This window comes from Nerophis ophidion, linkage group LG04 (genome assembly GCF_033978795.1).
Source record: "Nerophis ophidion isolate RoL-2023_Sa linkage group LG04, RoL_Noph_v1.0, whole genome shotgun sequence".
Taxonomy (NCBI): Eukaryota; Metazoa; Chordata; class Actinopteri; order Syngnathiformes; family Syngnathidae; genus Nerophis; species Nerophis ophidion.
The window spans coordinates 4,511,422-4,535,085 of NC_084614.1; the positions used below are offsets into that span (position 1 = coordinate 4,511,422).

The 23,664-nt window shown below is 33.9% G+C and overlaps 1 protein-coding gene across 1 annotated transcript in view; it reads left to right on the plus strand.

Annotated features, from left to right (window-relative positions):
• The window catches only part of LOC133552146 (neurobeachin-like), a 208,396-nt gene that overhangs the window by 153,593 nt on the left and 31,139 nt on the right, over window positions 1-23,664 (plus strand). The window contains exons 34-38 of the mRNA XM_061899502.1: window positions 6,205-6,359; window positions 9,634-9,760; window positions 11,903-12,022; window positions 12,233-12,360; window positions 16,381-16,442. Coding sequence (XP_061755486.1) covers window positions 6,205-6,359; window positions 9,634-9,760; window positions 11,903-12,022; window positions 12,233-12,360; window positions 16,381-16,442 — 592 coding nt within the window. The remainder of the gene's footprint in view (window positions 1-6,204; window positions 6,360-9,633; window positions 9,761-11,902; window positions 12,023-12,232; window positions 12,361-16,380; window positions 16,443-23,664) is intronic.

The following is a 23,664-nucleotide window of genomic DNA, read 5'->3' on the forward strand; positions in this document are numbered from 1 at the left end:
TTAAGTGTGTGCTTGTAACCTCATACACTTATACACTTATCTCAATTAAGTGTGTGCTTGTTACCTCATACACTTATACACTTATCTCAATTAAGTGTGTGCTTGTAACCTCATACACTTATACACTTATCTCAATTAAGTGTGTGCTTGTAACCTCATACACTTATACACTTATCTCAATTAAGTGTGTGCTTGTAACCTCATACACTTATACACTTATCTCAATTAAGTGTGTGCTTGTAACCTCATACACTTATACACTTATCTCAATTAAGTGTGTGCTTGTAACCTCATACACTTATACACTTATCTCAATTAAGTGTGTGCTTGTAACCTCATACACTTATACACTTATCTCAATTAAGTGTGTGCTTGTAACCTCATACACTTATACACTTATCTCAATTAAGTGTGTGCTTGTAACCTCATACACTTATACACTCATCTCAATTAAGTGTGTGCTTGTAACCTCATACACTTATACACTCATCTCAATTAAGTGTGTGCTTGTAACCTCATACACTTATACACTTATCTCAATTAAGTGTGTGCTTGTAACCTCATACACTTATACACTTATCTCAATTAAGTGTGTGCTTGTAACCTCATACACTCATACACTTATCTCAATTAAGTGTGTGCTTGTAACCTCATACACTTATACACTTATCTCAATTAAGTGTGTGCTTGTAACCTCATACACTTATACACTTATCTCAATTAAGTGTGTGCTTGTAACCTCATACACTTATACACTTATCTCAATTAAGTGTGGGCTTGTAACCTCATACACTTATACACTTATCTCAATTAAGTGTGTGCTTGTAACCTCATACACTTATACACTTATCTCAATTAAGTGTGTGCTTGTAACCTCATACACTTATACACTTATCTCAATTAAGTGTGTGCTTGTAACCTCATACACTTATACAGGTAGCCTACACAACAGGCTAATAATGTAAACAGAGGCCCCACTAAATCTCAATAAGTGTGTGCTTGTAACCTCATACACTTATACAGGTAGCCTACACAACAGGCTAATAATGTAAACAGAAGGCTCAAGTAAATCTCAATAAAGTGTGTGCTTGTAACCTCATACACTTATACAGGTAGCCTACACAACAGGCTAATAATGTCAACAGAAGGCTCAAGTAAATCTCAATAAAGTGTGTGCTTGTAACCTCATACACTTATACAGGTAGCCTACACAACAGGCTAATAATGTAAACAGAAGGCTCAAGTAAATCTCAATTAAGTGTGTGCTTGTAACCTCATACACTTATACAGGTAGCCTACACAACAGGCTAATAATGTAAACAGAGGACCCACTAAATCTCAATAAAGTGTGTGCTTGTAACCTCATACACTTATACAGGTAGCCTACACAACAGGCTAATAATGTAAACAGAAGGCTCAAGGAAATCTCAATTAAGTGTGTGCTTGTAACCTCATACACTTATACAGGTAGCCTACACAACAGGCTAATAATGTAAACAGAAGGCTCAAGGAAATCTCAATTAAGTGTGTGCTTGTAACCTCATACACTTATACAGGTAGCCTACACAACAGGCTAATAATGTAAACAGAGGCCCCACTAAATCTCAATAAAGTGTGTGCTTGTAACCTCATACACTTATACACTTATCTCAATTAAGTGTGTGCTTGTAACCTCATACACTCATACACTTATCTCAATTAAGTGTGTGCTTGTAACCTCATACACTTATACACTTATCTCAATTAAGTGTGTGCTTGTAACCTCATACACTTATACACTTATCTCAATTAAGTGTGTGCTTGTAACCTCATACACTTATACACTTATCTCAATTAAGTGTGGGCTTGTAACCTCATACACTTATACACTTATCTCAATTAAGTGTGTGCTTGTAACCTCATACACTTATACACTTATCTCAATTAAGTGTGTGCTTGTAACCTCATACACTTATACAGGTAGCCTACACAACAGGCTAATAATGTAAACAGAGGCCCCACTAAATCTCAATAAGTGTGTGCTTGTAACCTCATACACTTATACAGGTAGCCTACACAACAGGCTAATAATGTCAACAGAAGGCTCAAGTAAATCTCAATAAAGTGTGTGCTTGTAACCTCATACACTTATACAGGTAGCCTACACAACAGGCTAATAATGTAAACAGAAGGCTCAAGTAAAGCTCAATTAAGTGTGTGCTTGTAACCTCATACACTTATACAGGTAGCCTACACAACAGGCTAATAATGTAAACAGAGGCCCCACTAAATCTCAATAAAGTGTGTGCTTGTAACCTCATACACTTATACACTTATCTCAATTAAGTGTGTGCTTGTAACCTCATACACTCATACACTTATCTCAATTAAGTGTGTGCTTGTAACCTCATACACTTATACACTTATCTCAATTAAGTGTGTGCTTGTAACCTCATACACTTATACACTTATCTCAATTAAGTGTGTGCTTGTAACCTCATACACTTATACACTTATCTCAATTAAGTGTGGGCTTGTAACCTCATACACTTATACACTTATCTCAATTAAGTGTGTGCTTGTAACCTCATACACTTATACACTTATCTCAATTAAGTGTGTGCTTGTAACCTCATACACTTATACACTTATCTCAATTAAGTGTGTGCTTGTAACCTCATACACTTATACACTTATCTCAATTAAGTGTGGGCTTGTAACCTCATACACTTATACACTTATCTCAATTAAGTGTGTGCTTGTAACCTCATACACTTATACAGGTAGCCTACACAACAGGCTAATAATGTAAACAGAGGCCCCACTAAATCTCAATAAAGTGTGTGCTTGTAACCTCATACACTTATACACTTATCTCAATTAAGTGTGTGCTTGTAACCTCATACACTCATACACTTATCTCAATTAAGTGTGTGCTTGTAACCTCATACACTTATACACTTATCTCAATTAAGTGTGTGCTTGTAACCTCATACACTTATACACTTATCTCAATTAAGTGTGTGCTTGTAACCTCATACACTTATACACTTATCTCAATTAAGTGTGGGCTTGTAACCTCATACACTTATACACTTATCTCAATTAAGTGTGTGCTTGTAACCTCATACACTTATACACTTATCTCAATTAAGTGTGTGCTTGTAACCTCATACACTTATACACTTATCTCAATTAAGTGTGTGCTTGTAACCTCATACACTTATACACTTATCTCAATTAAGTGTGGGCTTGTAACCTCATACACTTATACACTTATCTCAATTAAGTGTGTGCTTGTAACCTCATACACTTATACAGGTAGCCTACACAACAGGCTAATAATGTAAACAGAGGCCCCACTAAATCTCAATAAAGTGTGTGCTTGTAACCTCATACACTTATACACTTATCTCAATTAAGTGTGTGCTTGTAACCTCATACACTCATACACTTATCTCAATTAAGTGTGTGCTTGTAACCTCATACACTTATACACTTATCTCAATTAAGTGTGTGCTTGTAACCTCATACACTTATACACTTATCTCAATTAAGTGTGTGCTTGTAACCTCATACACTTATACACTTATCTCAATTAAGTGTGGGCTTGTAACCTCATACACTTATACACTTATCTCAATTAAGTGTGTGCTTGTAACCTCATACACTTATACACTTATCTCAATTAAGTGTGTGCTTGTAACCTCATACACTTATACAGGTAGCCTACACAACAGGCTAATAATGTAAACAGAGGCCCCACTAAATCTCAATAAGTGTGTGCTTGTAACCTCATACACTTATACAGGTAGCCTACACAACAGGCTAATAATGTCAACAGAAGGCTCAAGTAAATCTCAATAAAGTGTGTGCTTGTAACCTCATACACTTATACAGGTAGCCTACACAACAGGCTAATAATGTAAACAGAAGGCTCAAGTAAAGCTCAATAAGTGTGTGCTTGTAACCTCATACACTTATACAGGTAGCCTACACAACAGGCTAATAATGTAAACAGAAGGCTCAAGTAAATCTCAATTAAGTGTGTGCTTGTAACCTCATACACTTATACAGGTAGCCTACACAACAGGCTAATAATGTAAACAGAGGACCCACTAAATCTCAATTAAGTGTGTGCTTGTAACCTCATACACTTATACAGGTAGCCTACACAACAGGCTAATAATGTAAACAGAGGCCCCACTAAATCTCAATAAAGTGTGTGCTTGTAACCTCATACACTTATACACTTATCTCAATTAAGTGTGTGCTTGTAACCTCATACACTCATACACTTATCTCAATTAAGTGTGTGCTTGTAACCTCATACACTTATACACTTATCTCAATTAAGTGTGTGCTTGTAACCTCATACACTTATACACTTATCTCAATTAAGTGTGTGCTTGTAACCTCATACACTTATACACTTATCTCAATTAAGTGTGGGCTTGTAACCTCATACACTTATACACTTATCTCAATTAAGTGTGTGCTTGTAACCTCATACACTTATACACTTATCTCAATTAAGTGTGTGCTTGTAACCTCATACACTTATACAGGTAGCCTACACAACAGGCTAATAATGTAAACAGAGGCCCCACTAAATCTCAATAAGTGTGTGCTTGTAACCTCATACACTTATACACTTATCTCAATTAAGTGTGGGCTTGTAACCTCATACACTTATACACTTATCTCAATTAAGTGTGTGCTTGTAACCTCATACACTTATACACTTATCTCAATTAAGTGTGTGCTTGTAACCTCATACACTTATACAGGTAGCCTACACAACAGGCTAATAATGTCAACAGAAGGCTCAAGTAAATCTCAATAAAGTGTGTGCTTGTAACCTCATACACTTATACAGGTAGCCTACACAACAGGCTAATAATGTAAACAGAAGGCTCAAGTAAATCTCAATTAAGTGTGTGCTTGTAACCTCATACACTTATACAGGTAGCCTACACAACAGGCTAATAATGTAAACAGAGGCCCCACTAAATCTCAATTAAGTGTGTGCTTGTAACCTCATACACTTATACAGGTAGCCTACACAACAGGCTAATAATGTAAACAGAAGGCTCAAGGAAATCTCAATTAAGTGTGTGCTTGTAACCTCATACACTTATACAGGTAGCCTACACAACAGGCTAATAATGTAAACAGAAGGCTCAAGGAAATCTCAATTAAGTGTGTGCTTGTAACCTCATACACTTATACAGGTAGCCTACACAACAGGCTAATAATGTAAACAGAAGGCTCAAGGAAATCTCAATTAAGTGTGTGCTTGTAACCTCATACACTTATACAGGTAGCCTACACAACAGGCTAATAATGTAAACAGAGGCCCCACTAAATCTCAATAAAGTGTGTGCTTGTAACCTCATACACTTATACAGGTAGCCTACACAACAGGCTAATAATGTCAACAGAAGGCTCAAGTAAATCTCAATAAAGTGTGTGCTTGTAACCTCATACACTTATACAGGTAGCCTACACAACAGGCTAATAATGTAAACAGAAGGCTCAAGTAAAGCTCAATAAGTGTGTGCTTGTAACCTCATACACTTATACAGGTAGCCTACACAACAGGCTAATAATGTAAACAGAAGGCTCAAGTAAATCTCAATTAAGTGTGTGCTTGTAACCTCATACACTTATACAGGTAGCCTACACAACAGGCTAATAATGTAAACAGAAGGCTCAAGTAAATCTCAATAAAGTGTGTGCTTGTAACCTCATACACTTATACAGGTAGCCTACACAACAGGCTAATAACGTAAACAGAAGGCTCAAGTAAATCTCAATTAAGTGTGTGCTTGTAACCTCATACACTTATACAGGTAGCCTACACAACAGGCTAATAATGTAAACAGAAGGCTCAAGTAAATCTCAATAAGTGTGTGCTTGTAACCTCATACACTTATACAGGTACACAACATATCCCAACGTCACCTCGTCAAAAAATTGCGTCACACGCCACTATTCGGCCCTGTTTTTTACTCATTCCACCGAAAGCCGAATGTGGCATTTTTTTGCCACATCTGGCCGAATATATTCGGTTACCGATTAATCGGTGCGTCCCTAGAGATGTCCGAGTGTCCCGTCAGGCTCATCCGTCGAGAGAGTCGATGCTCCCGGCCGATAAGAATCACTCGCTCCGTGCGGCTCAGCAACTTTTGCACTTAATCCACTCGTCCGTCTCTCCCACAGGAGTGTCGTGGTTCCCGTCAAAAAGCCGCCGCCCGGCAGCCTGTCCGTCAACACCGTGGCCACGCCCACCACCGGCGCCGCCTCCACGGCCGGCAGCACGCCGAACATCTTCGCTGCGGCCACGGCGACGCCCAAGAGCATGATCAACACCACAGGTGACTTCGCTCTTTCTCTAAGACTGTCGACCCAAGGTGTCTTGGGACTTTCATAGTCTACATTGCCAAGGTTTATGTTATAGTCCAGGGGTAGGGAACCTATGGCTCTAGAGCCAGATGTGGCTCTTTTGATGACTGCATCGGGTTCTCGGATAAATCTTAGCTGACATTGCTTAACGGGATAATTATGAATAATTTCACTGGTAATCACAGTGCTAAAAATAACGTGCAAAATATAAAACATTCCCATGCATTTATATCCATCCATCCGTTTTCTACCGCACCTGTTCAAGAAGTCGCATTAACGGTAAGAAGTATTTTATGTCACGCTTGCTGCGGGGTCGTTCTCCCAGGAAGGCAGACATGGCATTTAGGTAAAAACATGATTTAATTTGAACTAAAAAAAAGATACAAACAAAAATCGCACAACTTGGGCTAAAAAACCAAGCTAACGCATAAACAGACCAAGAACATAAATCAAACTAAACGTACTTAGTAGGCATGAGGCACGAAACTATGGCAAGGCATGAAACAAGTCAGCACAGGGCGACTGACTGGCGAAGGCGAGCTTAAATGCTGCCTCTGATTAGTGCTCGGGAAGCAGGTGAGCGGGGATTTTGTCCACCAGAGACCGGTGGACAAAATGAGTAACCAAGGAAACCAGACAAGGGAGTGGGAAAAAAAACAGGAACTTAAAGAGTCCAAAGGACAAACAGCACATGGCCAAACAAAAACATGATCAACAGACATGACATTTTATTTTTTATTGGTTAGCTTCAGAATAATGTTATTAAAAAGAAGAAGGGACTTATTATACTCAAAAAATGTTGGTCTTACTTAAAAATACACAAATTTAGTTGTATTCAGTGTTAAAAAAAATATGATATGGCTCTCACGGAAATACATTTTGAAATATTTGGCTTTCATGGCTCTCTCGGCCTAAAAGGTTCCCGACCCCTGTTATAGTCCAAACTATAATTGTGCGTTTGAAAAGACTTGGTAAAATGCTGCCATTTTTGTCACCAGAAAGTGTACAAAGTGACCTTTTAAATATGCCCCGATGCAAACAACCTTCCCTAGTCATGGTAAACACAAAATGTCAACACCTGCTCCCTGAACTTTCTGGTGGTTATAAAAAAAAAATGTCCATGCACTAGAAACATTTTTGAAATGACACTCATTTAAATTCATTGCAAAGCATGATGGGAAAAAAATGTCAAACACTCTTTGGACACTTATCCATGTTTGGTGCTTTTTAGCTGCTTGATATTTCTAACTTTAAGGAGGTCGTCACGGAAGTAAACAAGGTAGGAGTCGAAGTTTCACATACTCTTAATATCCATTTAGATTACTTATAAATTATATCGGTGGCAGAGGGGTTAGTGCGTCTGCCTCACAATACAAAGGTCCTGAGTAGTCCTGGGTTCTGTGTGGAGTTTGCATGTTCTCCCCGTGACTGCGTGGGTTCCCTCCGGGTACTCCGGCTTCCTCCCACTTCCAAAGACATGCACCTGGGGATAGGCCCCTCCCACTTCCAAAGACATGCACCTGGGGATAGGCCCCTCCCACTTCCAAAGACATGCACCTGGGGATAGGCCCCTCCCACCTCCAAAGACATGCACCTGGGGATAGGCCCCTCCCACTTCCAAAGACATATTCTATATCAGAGGTCCCCAACCTGGTGCCCGCGGGCCCGTAAGGACCAGATGAGTCGCCCGCTGGCCTGTTCTAAAAATAGCTCAAATAGCAGCACTTACCAGTGAGCCGCCTCGATTTTTAACATATTATTTTTTTACTAGCAAGCTGTTCTCACTTTGCTGGACATTTTTAATTCTAAGAGAGACAAAACTCAAATAGAATTTGAAAGTCCAAGAAAATATTTTAAAGACTTGGTCTTCACTTGTTTAAATAAATTCTTTTTTTTTTTTTTACTTTGCTTCTTATAACTTTCAGAAAGACAATTTTAGAGAAAAAATACAACCTTAAAAATGATTTTAGGATTTTTAAACACATATACCTTTTTACTTTTTAAATTCCTTCCTCTTCTTTCCTGACAATTTAAATCAATGTTCAAGTAAATAAATTTTTTTAATTGTAAATAATAATAAATGCATTTTAATTTAATTCTGTTTTTTCGACGAAGAATATTTGTGAAATATTTTTTCAAACTTATGATTAAAATTCCAAAAAAATATTCGGGCAAATCTAGAACATCTGTAGAATCAAATTTAAATCTTATTTCAAAGTCTTTCGAATTTATTTTAATTTTTTTTGTTCTGGAAAATCTAGAAGAAATAATGATTTGTCTTTGTTAGAAATATAGCTTGGTTCAATTTGTTATATATTCTAACAAAATGCAGATTGGATTTTAACACATTTAAAACATGTCATCAAAATTCTAAAATTAATCTTAATCAGGAAAAATTACTAATGATGTTCCATAAATAATTTTTTTCAAAAATATTCGAATTAGCTAGTTTTTCTCTTCTTTTTTTCGGTTGAATTTTGAATTTTAAAGAGTCGAAATTGATGATAAACTATGTTTCAAAATGTAATTTTCCTTTTTTTTCCTGTTTTCTCCTCTTTTAAACCGTTCAATTAAGTGCTTTTTTCATCATTTATTCTCTACAAAAAACCTTCCTTAAAAGGAAAAAAAATGTACAACAGAATGACAGACAAAATACCCATTTTTTTTTACACATATATAGATTTATTTATTAAAGGTAAATTGAGCAAATTGGCTATTTCTAGCAATTTATTGAAGTGTGTATCAACCTGGTAGCCCTTGGCATTAATCAGTACCCAAGAAGTAGCTCTTGCTTTCAAAAAGGTTGGTGACCCCTGTTCTATATAATGTGATATATTTGACTTTAAATATGTATAATATCTTGGATAAATGCGCACTTTTTCCTCACTTTAGCACATGGGAGAATAGTTTAGAATAACAAAACAGAATGAGTTGATTTATATAGCTTTTTTTTTTTTTACATGGACCATCTAGAGAGGTGTGAATACTCAACAAAGACCCCTCCTGCTACGTCCTCTTATCCTCTGGCGCAGCAGGTGTGTGAGGAAGCAGAGAGTACTGTGCTAGTCCCATTATAAGGTGTTAGACTAGATCTATTTGTGTAAGACGCGACACAGAGCGCTCATCAGGGTGTGAACGCGCTAACGAGAGGGGGCGGGGCCCATCCGCAGGCGAGAAGCGGCGACAATAGCGGCGTTAAAACATCCCGAAGGCTAACCTGGCACTTCCTCTGTCCTACCTGACCAGGTGCCGCCGACTCCGCCTCCTCCTCCTCGTCCTCGTCCTCGTCGTTTGTCAACGGCGCCACCAGCAAGAACCTGCCGGCCGTCCAGACGGTGGCACCCATGCCTGAAGACACCGTGGAGAACATGAGGTCAGCATCACACACACACACACACACACACTTCCACCAGTGCACTTCACCAAGTACACACTTGTCCAACACTGCTTAGGGCTGGGCCACACGGCTGAAAACTCTACCACCGTATTTATATTGATAAATATTGTTCATTTTTTATGAACTATGGAAAATAAAGACCAGGAGAAAAATATGATAAATATTTTTGATTAGAAATGTGATTATAATCCCTCAGCTATCGAAGTAGAAAGTAAAGCATGGATAACTCAAACTATGTCAACAAAGTGGAAAAATCACTTTGAAGAATAAGATCTTGAAGTGAAATAAAATGTAAGAAATGCTGCATAAAGTGTAAGAACATGGTGTGACATAAGAAACTTGAGAAGGAGTATTTTCTGCAGGTTTAGCGGCTGTGCTCTAAAGGGTGAGCGCGGCTAAGGTGGATTTTGGGGGTGAGGATTCGATTCAGAATCGATTCTCGATTCAAAATCAATACTTTTTTTTTTTTTTTTATAACTTTGGGTGCCGATTCTACGATGAACTACATTCCTCCATAAATTAGATGAACACCTCTGATACATTTCTATATACTGTAACTTCAAAGAAAACTGTTTTTTTTTTAATACAATTCTACCCAAACATTTTAAGTTGCGGAAAAGGACAGATATAAAAATAAAAATAAAATTGAAATATGTAGATTGTGTGTATGTATATATATGTATATATATATATAAGTGTGTGTATTTATATATATATATGTATATGTGTGTGTGTATATATGTGTATGTATATATATATATATATATGCATGTGTGTGTGTATATATGCGTGTGTGTGCATGTGTATATATATATATATACACATAAGTGTGTGTATTTGTATATGAACATATATGTATATGTGTTTGTGTGTGTGTACGTGTATATTTATATGTGTGTGTGTATATATATATATATATATATATATATATATATATATATATATATAAAAGTGTGTGTATTGTGTATATATCAATCAATCAATTAATGTTTATTTATATAGCCCCTAATCACAAATGTCTCAAAGGACTGCACAAATCATTACGACTACAACATCCTCGGAAGAACCCACAAAAGGGCAAGGAAAACTCACACACACATATATATATATATATGTGTGTGTATGTATGTGTATATATATGTGTGTGTGTGTGTATATGTATATGTGTATATATGTGTGTATATATGAATGTATATATATGTTTGTATGTATATATATATATATATATATATATATATGTGTGTGTGTATGTATAAATGTATGTATGTGTATATATATATATGTAAATAAGTGTATATGTGTATATATGTATGTATGTGTACATATATGTGTGTATATATGTATATATACATATATATAAAAAAAAAATATATATATATATACATGCATATCTCTGTATATGTATACTTAAAATATGTATGTATGTATATATATTTTTTAATATATATATATGTATATATATGTAGTTATTTTATGTATGTATTTTTTTCAATTAGCTTTTGCAAATAGGAACCAGGATTAATTTGAAAATCGATTTTTCTTTTTTCCTTTGGGACACCCTTTTCATTTACACACCACGTTGGTCTAACTCCGCTCCCTTCGGTGGCGGGAAAATAAAAAAATCCCCAAAACTGTCCGGGTGACTTTTCCTCTTTTATAAATATAAATGATTATAATTATTATTATTATTACGTTTCCCCTTTTATCCACAATTTCTTCCTCTCGATTTCCTCTTCTCACTCCATGCCAAGAACCAACCACACCTGACAGTCGACACTGTCACCTGATTGGCTGTGGGCGTGTCCCCTCCCACTGCTCAGCGATCACTTCCTGCGCGCCTTTTGTCCACGCAACCAACCCTGCTCGGCACAAATTCAGTCACAACTTTTATTTTGTTACTTTTTCTCCTTCACTTCCTTCCTGCACCTGCTGCGGCTTCACTCATTGGTCCTTGTGCTCTTAGCCCCGCCCCCCCTGAGCACTTCTTCTTGTTGCCTATTTTAATAAATACTTCTAACGTCACTTCCGGAAAGTCGCTTTTAACGAGTGACTAAATGTGTGTTTTCATTGTGCCTTAATCAGTGTGTGTGTGTGTGTGTGTGTGTGTTTGTGTTGCAGTGCCTATTGTGAGGTGGCGCAGTGTGCGTTGCGCAGCGGTCAGACGCCCCCTGAGCTTAAGTCTTTTAGCTCCCTGGCAGGCTTCCAGGCAGCCCCCCGAGATGCAGGACAGTGTTTTAGGTACAAGCCCCGCCCCCCCTCGTCACCCGCCCTGACCCCGCCTCCATCTCACAATTTTAAAATTAATTCTAACTGCTCATTCTGTGTCGTATAAGCGCCGCCACACACTTCCAGTAGGTGGAGGCTTTGTGTTGCCCCCTTTAGCTCGCGTGTCGTTTCGCCCTCCGCCTGGCACGGCGCTAACCCGCGTGCTGTGTCATGTGACCGCAGCATCACCACCAAGCTGGAGCGCGCCCTGGAGAAGGTGGCCCCCCTGCTGAGGGAGATCTTTGTGGACTTTGCCCCCTTCCTGTCCCGCACCCTGCTGGGGAGTCATGGGCAGGAACTGCTCATTGAAGGTACAGGTGCTGTACACGCCCCCTTTTTCTCTAAGTGGCGTCTCCTGTCTCACTGTCCCTGTCTCACTGCGTCACGCCGGCACTCACTCACTCACTCACTGACTGAGTGTGAATAGTTATTGTTAGTGAGGGAGTGAGATTGTTTGTGAGGGAATGAAAATTACTTACGAGTGAGAATTGTTAGTGAGTGAGTGAGAAATGTGAGTAAGGTATCGGGTTTATGGGCATTGTTAATGAGCGAGTGAGTGACTGAGTGAGTGAGTTGGACAGTAAAGAAATGTGTGTGAGTTAGAATTGTTCGAGTGTGCATGAAAATTGTTAATGATTGAGTGAGTATTTGGAAAATGTGACTGAGTTATTAAGTGTGTTGTAATTGTGAATGAATTAGCAATGTTTGTATGTGAGTGAGTGAGTGAGTGAGTGAGTAAATGGAAAATGTGAATAAGTTATTGAGTGTGTGGTAATTATGAGTGAGTGAAAGAGAAATGTTTGTATGTATGTGAGTGAGTGAATGGGTGAGTGAGAGAGTGAGTGAGAAATGTTTTTGTGTGAGTGAGTGAGCGAGTGAGTGAGTGAGTGAGTAAATGGAAAATGTGAATAAGTTATTGAGTGTGTGGTGATTATGAGTGAGTGAAAGAGAAATGTTTGTATGTGAGTGAGTGAGTGAGAAATGTTTTTGTGTGAGTGAGTGAGTGAGTGAGTAAATGGAAAATGTGAGTAAGTTATTGAGTGTGTGGTAATTATGAGTGAGTGAAAAATAAATATTTGTATGTGAGTGAGTGAGAAATGTTTTTGTGTGAGTGAGTGAGCGAGTGAGTGAGTGAGTAAATGGAAAATGTGAATAAGTTATTGTGTGTGATAATTATGAGTGAGTGAAAGAGAAATGTTTGTATGTGAGTGAGTGAGTGAGAAATGTTTTTGTGTGAGTGAGTGAGTGAGTGAGTGAGTGAGAAATGTTTTTGTGTGAGTGAGTGAGTGAGCGAGCGAGTGAGTGAGTAAATGGAAAATGTGAATAAGTTATTGAGTGTGTGGTAATTATGAGTGAGTGAAAGAGAAATGTTTGTATGTGAGTGAGTGAGTGAGTGAGTGAGTGAGTGAGTGAGTGAGTGAGTGAGTGAGTAAATGGAAAATGTGAGTAAGTTATTGAGTGTGTGGTAATTATGAGTGAGTGAAAAAGAAATGTTTGTATGTGAGTGAGTGAGTGAGTGAGAAATGTTTTTGTGCGAGTGAGTGAGTGAGTGAGTGAGTGAGTGAGTGAGTGAGTGAGTGAGTGGAAAATGTAAGTAAGTTATTGAGTGTGTGGTAATTATGAGTGAGTGAAAGAGAAATGTTTGTATGTGAGTGAGTGAGTGAGTGAGTGAGTGAGTGAGTGAGTGAGTAAATGGAAAATGTGAGTAAGTTATTGAGTGTGTGGTAATTATGAGTGAGTGAAAAAGAAATGTTTGTATGTGAGTGAGTGAGTGAGTGAGAAATGTTTTTGTGTGAGTGAGTGAGTGAGTGAGTGAGTGAGTGAGTGAGTGAGTGAGTGAGTGAGTGAGTGAGTGAGTGGAAAATGTAAGTAAGTTATTGAGTGTGTGGTAATTATGAGTGAAAGAGAAATGTTTGTATGTGAGTGAGTGAGAAATGTTTTTGTGTGAGTGAGTGAATGAGGGAGTGATTAAATGGAAAATTTGAGTAAGTTATTGAGTGTGTGGTAATTATGAGTGAGTGAAAGAAAAATGTTTGTATGTGAGTGAATGAGTGAGAAATGTTTTTGTGTGACTGAGTGAGTGAGTGAGAATTGTTTGTGAGTGAGTGTGAATAGTAATTGTTAGTGAGGGAGTGAGATCTTTTGTGAGTGAATGAAATTTGCTTATGAGTGAGTGTTTATGGGAATTCTTAATGAGTGAGTGGGTGAGTGAGTGAGTATATGGAATATGTAAGTTATTGAGTTTGTGGTAATTGTGAGTGAGTGAGTGAGTGAAAGAGAAATATTTGTATGTGAGTGAGTTAGTGAGAAATGTTTTTGTGTGTGTGAGTGAGTGAGTGAGTGAGTGAGTGAGTGAGTGAGTGAGTGAGTGAGTGAGTGAGTGAGTGAGATTGTTTGTGAGTGAATGAAGATTACTTAGGAGTCAGTGTGTATGGGAATTGGTAATGAGTGAGTGAGTGAGTATATGGAATATGTGACTAAGTTATTAAGTGTGTGGTAATTGTGAATGAGTGAGAAATCTTTGTATGTGAGTGAGTGAATGAGTGAGTGAGTATATGGAAAATGTGAGTGAGTGACTGAGTGAGTGAGTGAGTGAAAGAGAAATGTTTGTATGTGAGTGAGTTAGTGAGAAATGTTTTTGCGCCCTTGAGTGAGTGAGTGAGTGAGTGAGGAATGTTTGAATGAGTGAGTGAGAATGGTTTGTGAGTGAGTGTGAATAATAGCTGTTAGTGAGGGACTGAGATGTTTTGTGAGTGAATGAAAATTACTTATGTGTGTGTGTTTATGGGAGTTGTTAATGAGTGAGTGAGTGAGTGAGTATAAGGAATATGTGAGTAAGGTATTAAGTGTGTGGTAATTGTGAGTGAGTGAAAGAGAAATGTTTTGTGTGAGTGACTGAGTGAGAATTGTTTGTGCGTGAGTGTGAATAGTAATTTTTAGTGAGGGAGTGAGATGTATTGTGAGTGAATGAAAATTACTTATGTGTGTGTGTTTATGGGAATTGTCAATGAGTGAGTGGGTGAGTGAGTCAGTATATGGAATATGTGAGTGAGGTATTAAGTGTATGGTAATTGTGAATGAGTGAGTGAGTGAAAGATAAATGTTTGTATGTGAGTGAGGGAGTGAGGAATGTTTGAGTGAGTTAGTGAGAAATGTTTTTGTGTGAGTGAGTGAGGAATGTTTGAGTGAGTGACTGAGAATTGTTTGTGAGTGTGTATAGGAATGGTTAGTGAGTGAGTGAGAATGATTAGTGATTGAGTCAGTATGAGAATTGTTAATGAGTGAGTGACTGAGTGAGTTAGTCATGGAGGAATGTGAGTGAGTAAGAATTGTTTGAGTGTGCATGAAAATTGTTAATGATCGAGTGAGTGGGTGAATGAGTGAGTATATGGAAAATGTGAGTAAGGTATAGAGTGTGTGGTAATTGTGAGTGAGTGAGAGTGTTAGTGAGAAACGTTTGTGTGTGAATGAGCGATAATTGTGAGCGTGTATGGGAATTGTTCATTGAGTGAGTGAGTGAGAAATCTTGACGATTGAGTGTGTATGGGAATTGATAATGAGTGAGTGAGTGAGAATTGTTTGTGTGTATGACAAATGCGAATGATTGAGTGAGTGAGTGAGTGAGCGAGTATATGGCAAATGTGAGTAAGGTATTAAGAGTGTGGGAATTGTGAGTGAGTGAGTGTATTATAAGTGTGAGTGAGTGAGCGAGTATATGGCAAATGTGAGTAAGGTATTAAGAGTGTGGGAATTGTGAGTGAGTGAGTGTATTATAAGTGTGAGTGAGTGAGTGAGTGAGTATATAGGAAGTGTGAGTGAGTGAATAGAGGCATACGTGAATGTTGTCAGTAAGTAAACAGTTGGCGACTGGAGTGTTTTGACTTGTCGCTGGGTGAATGAGTGAGTGGCTGCAAAGTGAATGTGAATGAGAGGGTGAACGATGAGGCGCGTGTGTTTATCTCCGAGCTGGCTGCTGCACCCATTCATCAAGCGGGTATGTCTCACGTTGTTAGCTGTCGCCCGTCTTGTGTGACGTTGTTATTGTCGTTATGAACACATGAATGGTGTCTAAAGTAGGGCCGGGATGTGATGCACTCCTCCGCTCTCTCTCTCTCTCTCTCTCTCTCTCTCTCTCTCTCTCTCCTTCTTGTCTTCTCTGTGGCATGACTTTGTTCTTACATGGCAAATGAAGTATTGATCGTAGAATATTGATGTAATATTGATGTATTATTATTATTGTTTATTGATCTGATATTGATGGGATGTTGTTCTTGCGTTGGTGGCGTGTGAGCGATCGGCAAGACTTGTGACTGAGTGTGTGTGCCGTGCAGGTCTGGTGTGCATGAAGTCCAGCACGTCGGTGGTGGAGCTGGTCATGCTGCTCTGCTCTCAGGTGCGTCCACTTCCCGCCTTCAGGTTATTGATCGGTCCTGCAGCTTTGCAGCGGAACACAATAATACTTCCACTTCCTGTCTTGTGGCCCCAGTCTGCATCACAACAACTTCCTGTCCTCTTTTGCACATCTCGCAAGATTCAAAAGTCACCTCGTTAGCAAGTTGGCCCGGGACTAGACTCCAGCTGCCCTACCTAGTCTTGGACCTGAAGAGTCCAGTCGGGATGGGTTCAACCGGAATAAATCGGTCTTTTTTTTACCAAAGTTTTTTTAGATACTGAATTTAAGTACCATATAATATATTTTTGTACTGAATTATGCAAACACTTTAATTGGATTAAAATGTGTTTAAAAATTCAGTGTGTAAAGAAAATCAGTTTTAAAAAAATTGTGGAAAAATTATGTTAAAAATATATTTAAAAAAAAATGTGTATAAAAATTTTGTAAAGAAAAAATCAGGGTATAAAATATTGTCTAAAGAAAATCCGTGTAGAAAAAATCAGTTTTTAAAAAATTGTGTAAAAATTGTGTTAAAAATATATTTAAAAAAAAAATGTGTATAAAAATTTTGTAAAGAAAAAAATCAGGGTATAAAATATTGTGTAAAAATTGTGTTAAAAATATATTTAAAAAAAATGTGTATAAAAATTTTGTAAAGAAAAAAACAGGGTGTAAAATATTGTGTCTAAAGAAAATCTGTGTAGAAAAAATCAGTTTTTAAAAAATTGTGTAAAAATTGTGTTAAAAATATATTTAAAAAAAAAATGTGTATAAAAATTTTGTAAAGAAAAAAATCAGGGTATAAAATATTGTGTAAAAATTGTGTTAAAAACATATTTAAAAAAATGTGTATAAAAATTTTGTAAAGAAAAAAACAGGGTGTAAAATATTGTGTCTAAAGAAAATCTGTGTAAAAAAAATCAGTTTTTAAAAAATTGTGTAAAAATTGTGTTAAAAATATATTTTAAAAAAAATGTGTATACAAATTTTGTAAAGAAAAAAACAGGGTGTAAAATATTGTGTTTAAAGAAAATCTGTGTAAAAAAAAAAGGAATCAGTGAATAAAAATCAGTGTGTAAAGATTCGTGTAAAGCAAAAAATCTTTGTGTAAAAAAAATAGTGTGTGAAAATTGGATTTAAAAAAATATTTCAGCCCGGAAAAATTCTGTGTAAAAAAATAAGTGTGTAAAACAAATTCAGTGTGTAAAAAAAAAAAAATCAGTGTGTAAAAATTTTGGCTAAAAAAATGTGTGGAAAAATTGTGTCAAAAAAGTGTGTATAAAAAACATGTGTGTTTAAAAATTCAGTGTGTAAAGAAAATCAGTTTTTAAAAAAAATTGTAAAAATTTTGTAAAGAAAAAATCAGGGTGTAAAATATTATATCTAAAGAAAATCTGTGTAAAAAAAATAATGTGTAAAAAATAGGAATCAGTGTATAAAAATCAGTATGTAAAGAAAATCTGGGTCCAAAAATCAGTGTGTAAAAATTTGTGTAAAGAAAAAAATCTTTGTGTAAAAAAAAATTGTGTGCAGAAATTGGATTCAAAAAAATATTTCAGTGCGGAAAAATTATGTGTAAAGAAATAAGTGTGTAAAACTAATTCAGTGTGTAAAAAAAAAAAAATCAGTGTGTAAAAATTTTGGCTAAAAAAATGTGGAAAACTTGTGTCAAAAAAGTGTGTATAAAAAACATGTGTGTTTAAAAATTCAGTGTGTAAAGAAAATCAGTTTTAAAAAAAATGTGTAAAAATTTTGTTAAGAAAAAATCAGGGTGTAAAATATTATATCTAAAGAAAATCTGTGTAAAAAAATAATGTGTAAAAAATAGGAATCAGTGTATGAAAATCAGTATGTAAAGAAAACCTGGGTCCAAAAATCAGTGTGTAAAAATTTGTGTAAAGAAAAAAATCTTTGTGTAAAACAAATAGTGTGTGGATAAAAAAAAAAAATTCAGTGTGTAAAAATCATGTGTAAAAAAATAAGTGTGTAAAACAAATTCAGTGTGTAAACAAAAAAAAATCAGTGTGTAAAAATTATGTCTGAAAAAATGTGTTAAAAAAACGTGTTTAAAAATTCAGTGTGTAAAGACAATCTGTTTTAGAAAATTTGTGTAGAAATTGTGTTAAAAATATGTTAAAAAAAAGTGTATAAAAAATGTTTAAAGAAAAAACATTTTGGGGTGAAAAATTGTGTGTAAAGAAAATCTGTGTAAAAAAATAGTGTGTAAAAATAAAATTCAATGTGTAGAAAAAGATCAGTGTGTAAAATATTATGTCTAAAGAAAATCTGCGTAAAAAAATTTGTGTAAAAAAAAAATCAGTGTGTAAAGAAAATGTGTGTCCATAAATTACTGTGTAAAAATTGTGTTAAAAAAAAAATGTGTGTAGAAATTGGGTTTAAAAAAGATTTTAGTGTGTAAAAAAAACGCAGTGTGTAAAAATTATGTGTAAAGAAAATCTGTGTTAAAAAAAAATTCAGTGTGTAAAAATTGTTTTTAAAGAAAGTCTGTGGAAAAAAATGTGTGGAAAAATTGTGGGAAAAAAATGTGTGTATAAAAATCATGTGCAAAGAAAATATGTGTAAAAAAATAGTGTGTAGAAATTATGTGTAAAAAAAAAAAAAAGAAAGATTTCAGTGTGTAAAGAAAAATCAGTCTGTAAAAATTATGTGTAAAGATAATGTGTAAAAACATTTGTGGGGGTGTATTAGTGCCCAAGGCGTGGGTAACTTACACATCTGTGAAGGCACCATTAATGCTGAAAGGTACACACAAGTTTTGGAGCAACGTATGTTGCCATCCGAGCAACGTTATCATGGACGCCCCTGCTTATTTCAGCAAGACGATACCAAGCCACGTGTTACAACAGCGTGGCTTCGTAGTAAAAGAGTAAGGGTACTAGGCTAAAATATGAGAAGCTGTACATCAAGCAAGAATGGGAAAGAATTCCACTTCTACTTTAACAAACTTAATTACACTGATTTTAAAAAATTATAATTTTACACAATGAATTTTATAACACTATTTTAACAAGCTAAATTATCAACTTTGCCCACATTGTTTTATTAAATTAAATTGTAAGCATAATTTGATGAACAAATTCAGTGAGCAAAATGTGTGTTTAAAAATTCTGGGTGTAAAAAATCTGTGTAAAAAAAAAAAAAAGTGTGCAAAGCAAGTCTGTGTAAAAAAACTAGTGTGTAAAAATGTACAGTAATTACACAGATTTTTTTTTTGCACACTTGACTTTAAAAACGCTATTTTAACAAACTAAATCACACAGAAATGTATTTTACACAGATTTTTTTAAACACCGTATTTTACACAACCTTATTAGACTGATTTTTTTTTTTTTTGCACACTGAATTTTAACAAGCTAAATTATTAATTTTTCCCACATTGTTTTATTAAATTAAATTGTAAGCATAATTTGATGAACAAATTCAGTGAGCAAAATGTGTGTTTAAAAACTCCAAGTGTAAAAATTCTTTGTGTAAAAAAAAAAAAAAAAGTGTAAATTTTTTTTAAAAATCTGTATAAAGAAAATTTGTGTAAAAAGATTTGTGTGTAAAAATTCACAGCAATTACACAGATTTTTTTTTTTGCACACTTGACTTTAAAAACGCTATTTTAGCAAACTTAATTACACAGAAATGTATTTTACACTGATTTTTTTAAACACCGTATTTTACACAACCTATTTAGACTGATTTTTTTTTTTTTTACACACTGAATTTTAACAAGCTAAATTATTAACTTTGCCCACATTGTTTTATAAAATTAAATTGTAAGCATAATTTGATGAACAAATTCAGTGAGCAAAATGTGTTTAAAAACTCCAAGTGTAAAAATTCTTGGTGTAAAAAAAAATATAATGTGTAAAAAAAAAGAAAAAAATCTGTATAAGGAAAATCTGTGTAAAAAAATTAGTGTGTAAAAATTCACAGTAATTACACAGATTTTTTTTTTGCACACTTGACTTTAAAAACGCTATTTTAACAAACTAAATCACACAGAAATGTATTTTACACAGATTTTTTTAAACACCGTATTTTACACAACCTTATTAGACTGATTTTTTTTTTTTTTTGCACACTGAATTTTAACAAGCTAAATTATTAATTTTTCCCACATTGTTTTATTAAATTAAATTGTAAGCATAATTTGATGAACAAATTCAGTGAGCAAAATGTGTGTTTAAAAACTCCAAGTGTAAAAATTCTTTGTGTAAAAAAAAAAAATGTGTAAATTTTTTTTTAAATCTGTATAAAGAAAATTTGTGTAAAAAAATTTGTGTAAAAATTCACAGCAATTACGCAGATTTTTTTTTTTGCACACTTGACTTTAAAAACGCTATTTTAGCAAACTTAATTACACAGAAATGTATTTTACACTGATTTTTTTAAAGACCGTATTTTACACAAACTGATTTTTTTTTTTTTACACACTGAATTTTAACAAGCTAAATTATTAATTTTGCCCACATAGTTTTATTAAATTAAATTGTAAGCATAATTTGATGAACAAATTCAGTGAGCAAAATGTGTGTTTAAAAATTCCAAGTGTAAAAATTCTTTGTGTAAAAAAAAAAAAAAAAGTGTAAATTTTTGGGGAAAAACCTGTGTAAAGAAAATCTGTGTAAAAAAATTAGTGTGTAAAAATTTACAGTAATTACACAGATTTTTTTTTTGCACACTTGACTTTAAAAACGCTATTTTAACAAACTTAATTACACAGAAATGTATTTTACACTGATTTTTTTAAACACCGTATTTTACACAACCTAATTAGACTGATTTTTTTTTTTTACACACTGAATTTTAACAAGCTAAATTATTAACTTAGCCCACATTGTTTTATTAAATTAAATTGTAAGCATAATTTGATGAACAAATTCAGTGAGCAAAATGTGTGTTTAAAAATTCAGGGTGTCAAAATTCTTTGTGTAAAAAAAAAATAAAAAAAAATGTGTAAAATTTAAAAAAAAATCTGTATAAAGAAAATCTGTGTAAAAAAATTGGTGTATAAAAATTTTAAGTAATTACATTGATTTTTTTTGGACACTTGACTTTAATAACGCTATTTTAACAAACTTAATTACACAGAAATGTATTTTACACAGATTTTTTTAAACACCGTATTTTACACAACCTATTTGGACTGATTTTTTTTTTTTTACACACTGAATTTTAACAAGCTAAATTATTAACTTAGCCCACATTGTTTTATTAAATTAAATTGTAAGCATAATTTTATGAACAAATTCAGTGAGCAAAATGTGTGTTTAAAAATTCCAAGTGTAAAAATTCTTTGTGTAAAAAAAAAAAAAATGTGTAAATTTAAAAAAAAAAAACTGTATAAAGAAAATCTGTGTAAAAAAAATTAGTGTGTAAAAATGTACAGTAATTACACTGATTTTTTTTTTTGCACACTTGACTTTAAAAAAGCTATTTTAACAAACTTAATTACATAGAAATGTATTTTACACAGATTTTTTTTAAACACCGTATTTTACACAACCTAATTAGACTGATATTTTTTTTTTACACACTGAATTTTAACAAGCTAAATTATTAACTTTGCCCTCATTGTTTTATTAAATTAAATTGTAAGCATAATTTGATGAACGAATTCAGTGAGCAAAATGTGTGTTTAAAAATTCCAAGTGTAAAAATTCTTTGTGTAAAAAAAAAAAAAGTGTAAATTTTTTGGGAAAAATCTGTGTAAAGAAAATCTGTGTAAAAAAATTAGTGTGTAAAAATTTACAGTAATTACACAGATTTTTTTTTGCACACTTGACTTTAAAAAAGCTATTTTAACAAACTTAATTACACAGAAATGTATTTTCCACTGATTTTTTTTTAAACACCGTATTTTACACAACCTAATTAGACTTTTTTTTTACACACTGAATTTTAACAAGTTAAATTATTAATTTTTCCCACATTGTTTTATTAAATTAAATTGTAAGCATAATTAGATGAACAAATTCAGTGAGCAAAATGTGTGTTTAAAAATTCCAAGTGTAAAAATTCTTTGTGTAAAAAAAAAAAAAAAGTGTACATTTTTTGGGAAAAATCTGTGTAAAGAAAATCTGTGTAAAAAAATTAGTGTGTAAAAATTTACAGTAATTACACAGATTTTTTTTTGCACACTTGACTTTAAAAAAGCTATTTTAACAAACTTAATTACACAGAAATGTATTTTACACAGATTTTTTTTTAAACACCGTATTTTACACAACCTAATTAGACTTTTTTTTTACACACTGAATTTTAACAAGTTAAATTATTAATTTTTCCCACATTGTTTTATTAAATTAAATTGTAAGCATAATTAGATGAACAAATTCAGTGAGCAAAATGTGTGTTTAAAAATTCCAAGTGTAAAAACTCTTTGTGTAAAAAAAAAAAAAAAAAGTGTACATTTTTGGGGAAAAATCTGTGTAAAGAAAATCTGTGTAAAAAAATTAGTGTGTAAAAATTCACAGTAATTACACAGATTTATTTTTGCACACTTGACTTTAAAAACGCTATTTTAACAAACTTAATTACACAGAAATGTATTTTACACTGATTTTTTTAAACACCGTATTTTACACTACCTAATTAGACAGATTTTTTTTTTTTTTTACACACTGAATTTTAACAAGCTAAATTATTAACTTTGCCCACATTGTTTTATTAAATTAAATCGTAAGCCTAATTTGATGAACAAATTCAGTGAGCAAAATGTGTTTAAAAATTCCGAGTGTAAAAATTATTTGTGTAAAAAAAAAAAAAAAAGTGTAAATTAAAAAAAAAAAATCTGTATAAAGAAAATCTGTGTAAAAAAAATTTGTGTGTAAAAATTTACAGTAATTACACTGATTTTTTTTTTGCACACTTGACTTTAAAAACGCTATTTTAACAAACTTAATTACACAGAAATGTATTTTACACAGATTTTTTTAAACACCGTATTTTACACAACCTAATTAGACTGATTTTTTTTTTTACACACTGAATTTTAACAAGCTAAATTATTAACTTTGCCCACATTGTTTTATTAAATTAAATTGTAATCATAATTTGATGAACAAATTGAGTGAGAAAAATGTGTGTTTAAAAATTCTGAGTGTAAAAATTCTTTGTGTAAAAAAAAGAAAATGTGTAAATTAAAAAAAAAAATCTGTATAAAGAAAATCTGTGTAAAAAAATTAGTGTGTAAAAATTACAGTAATTA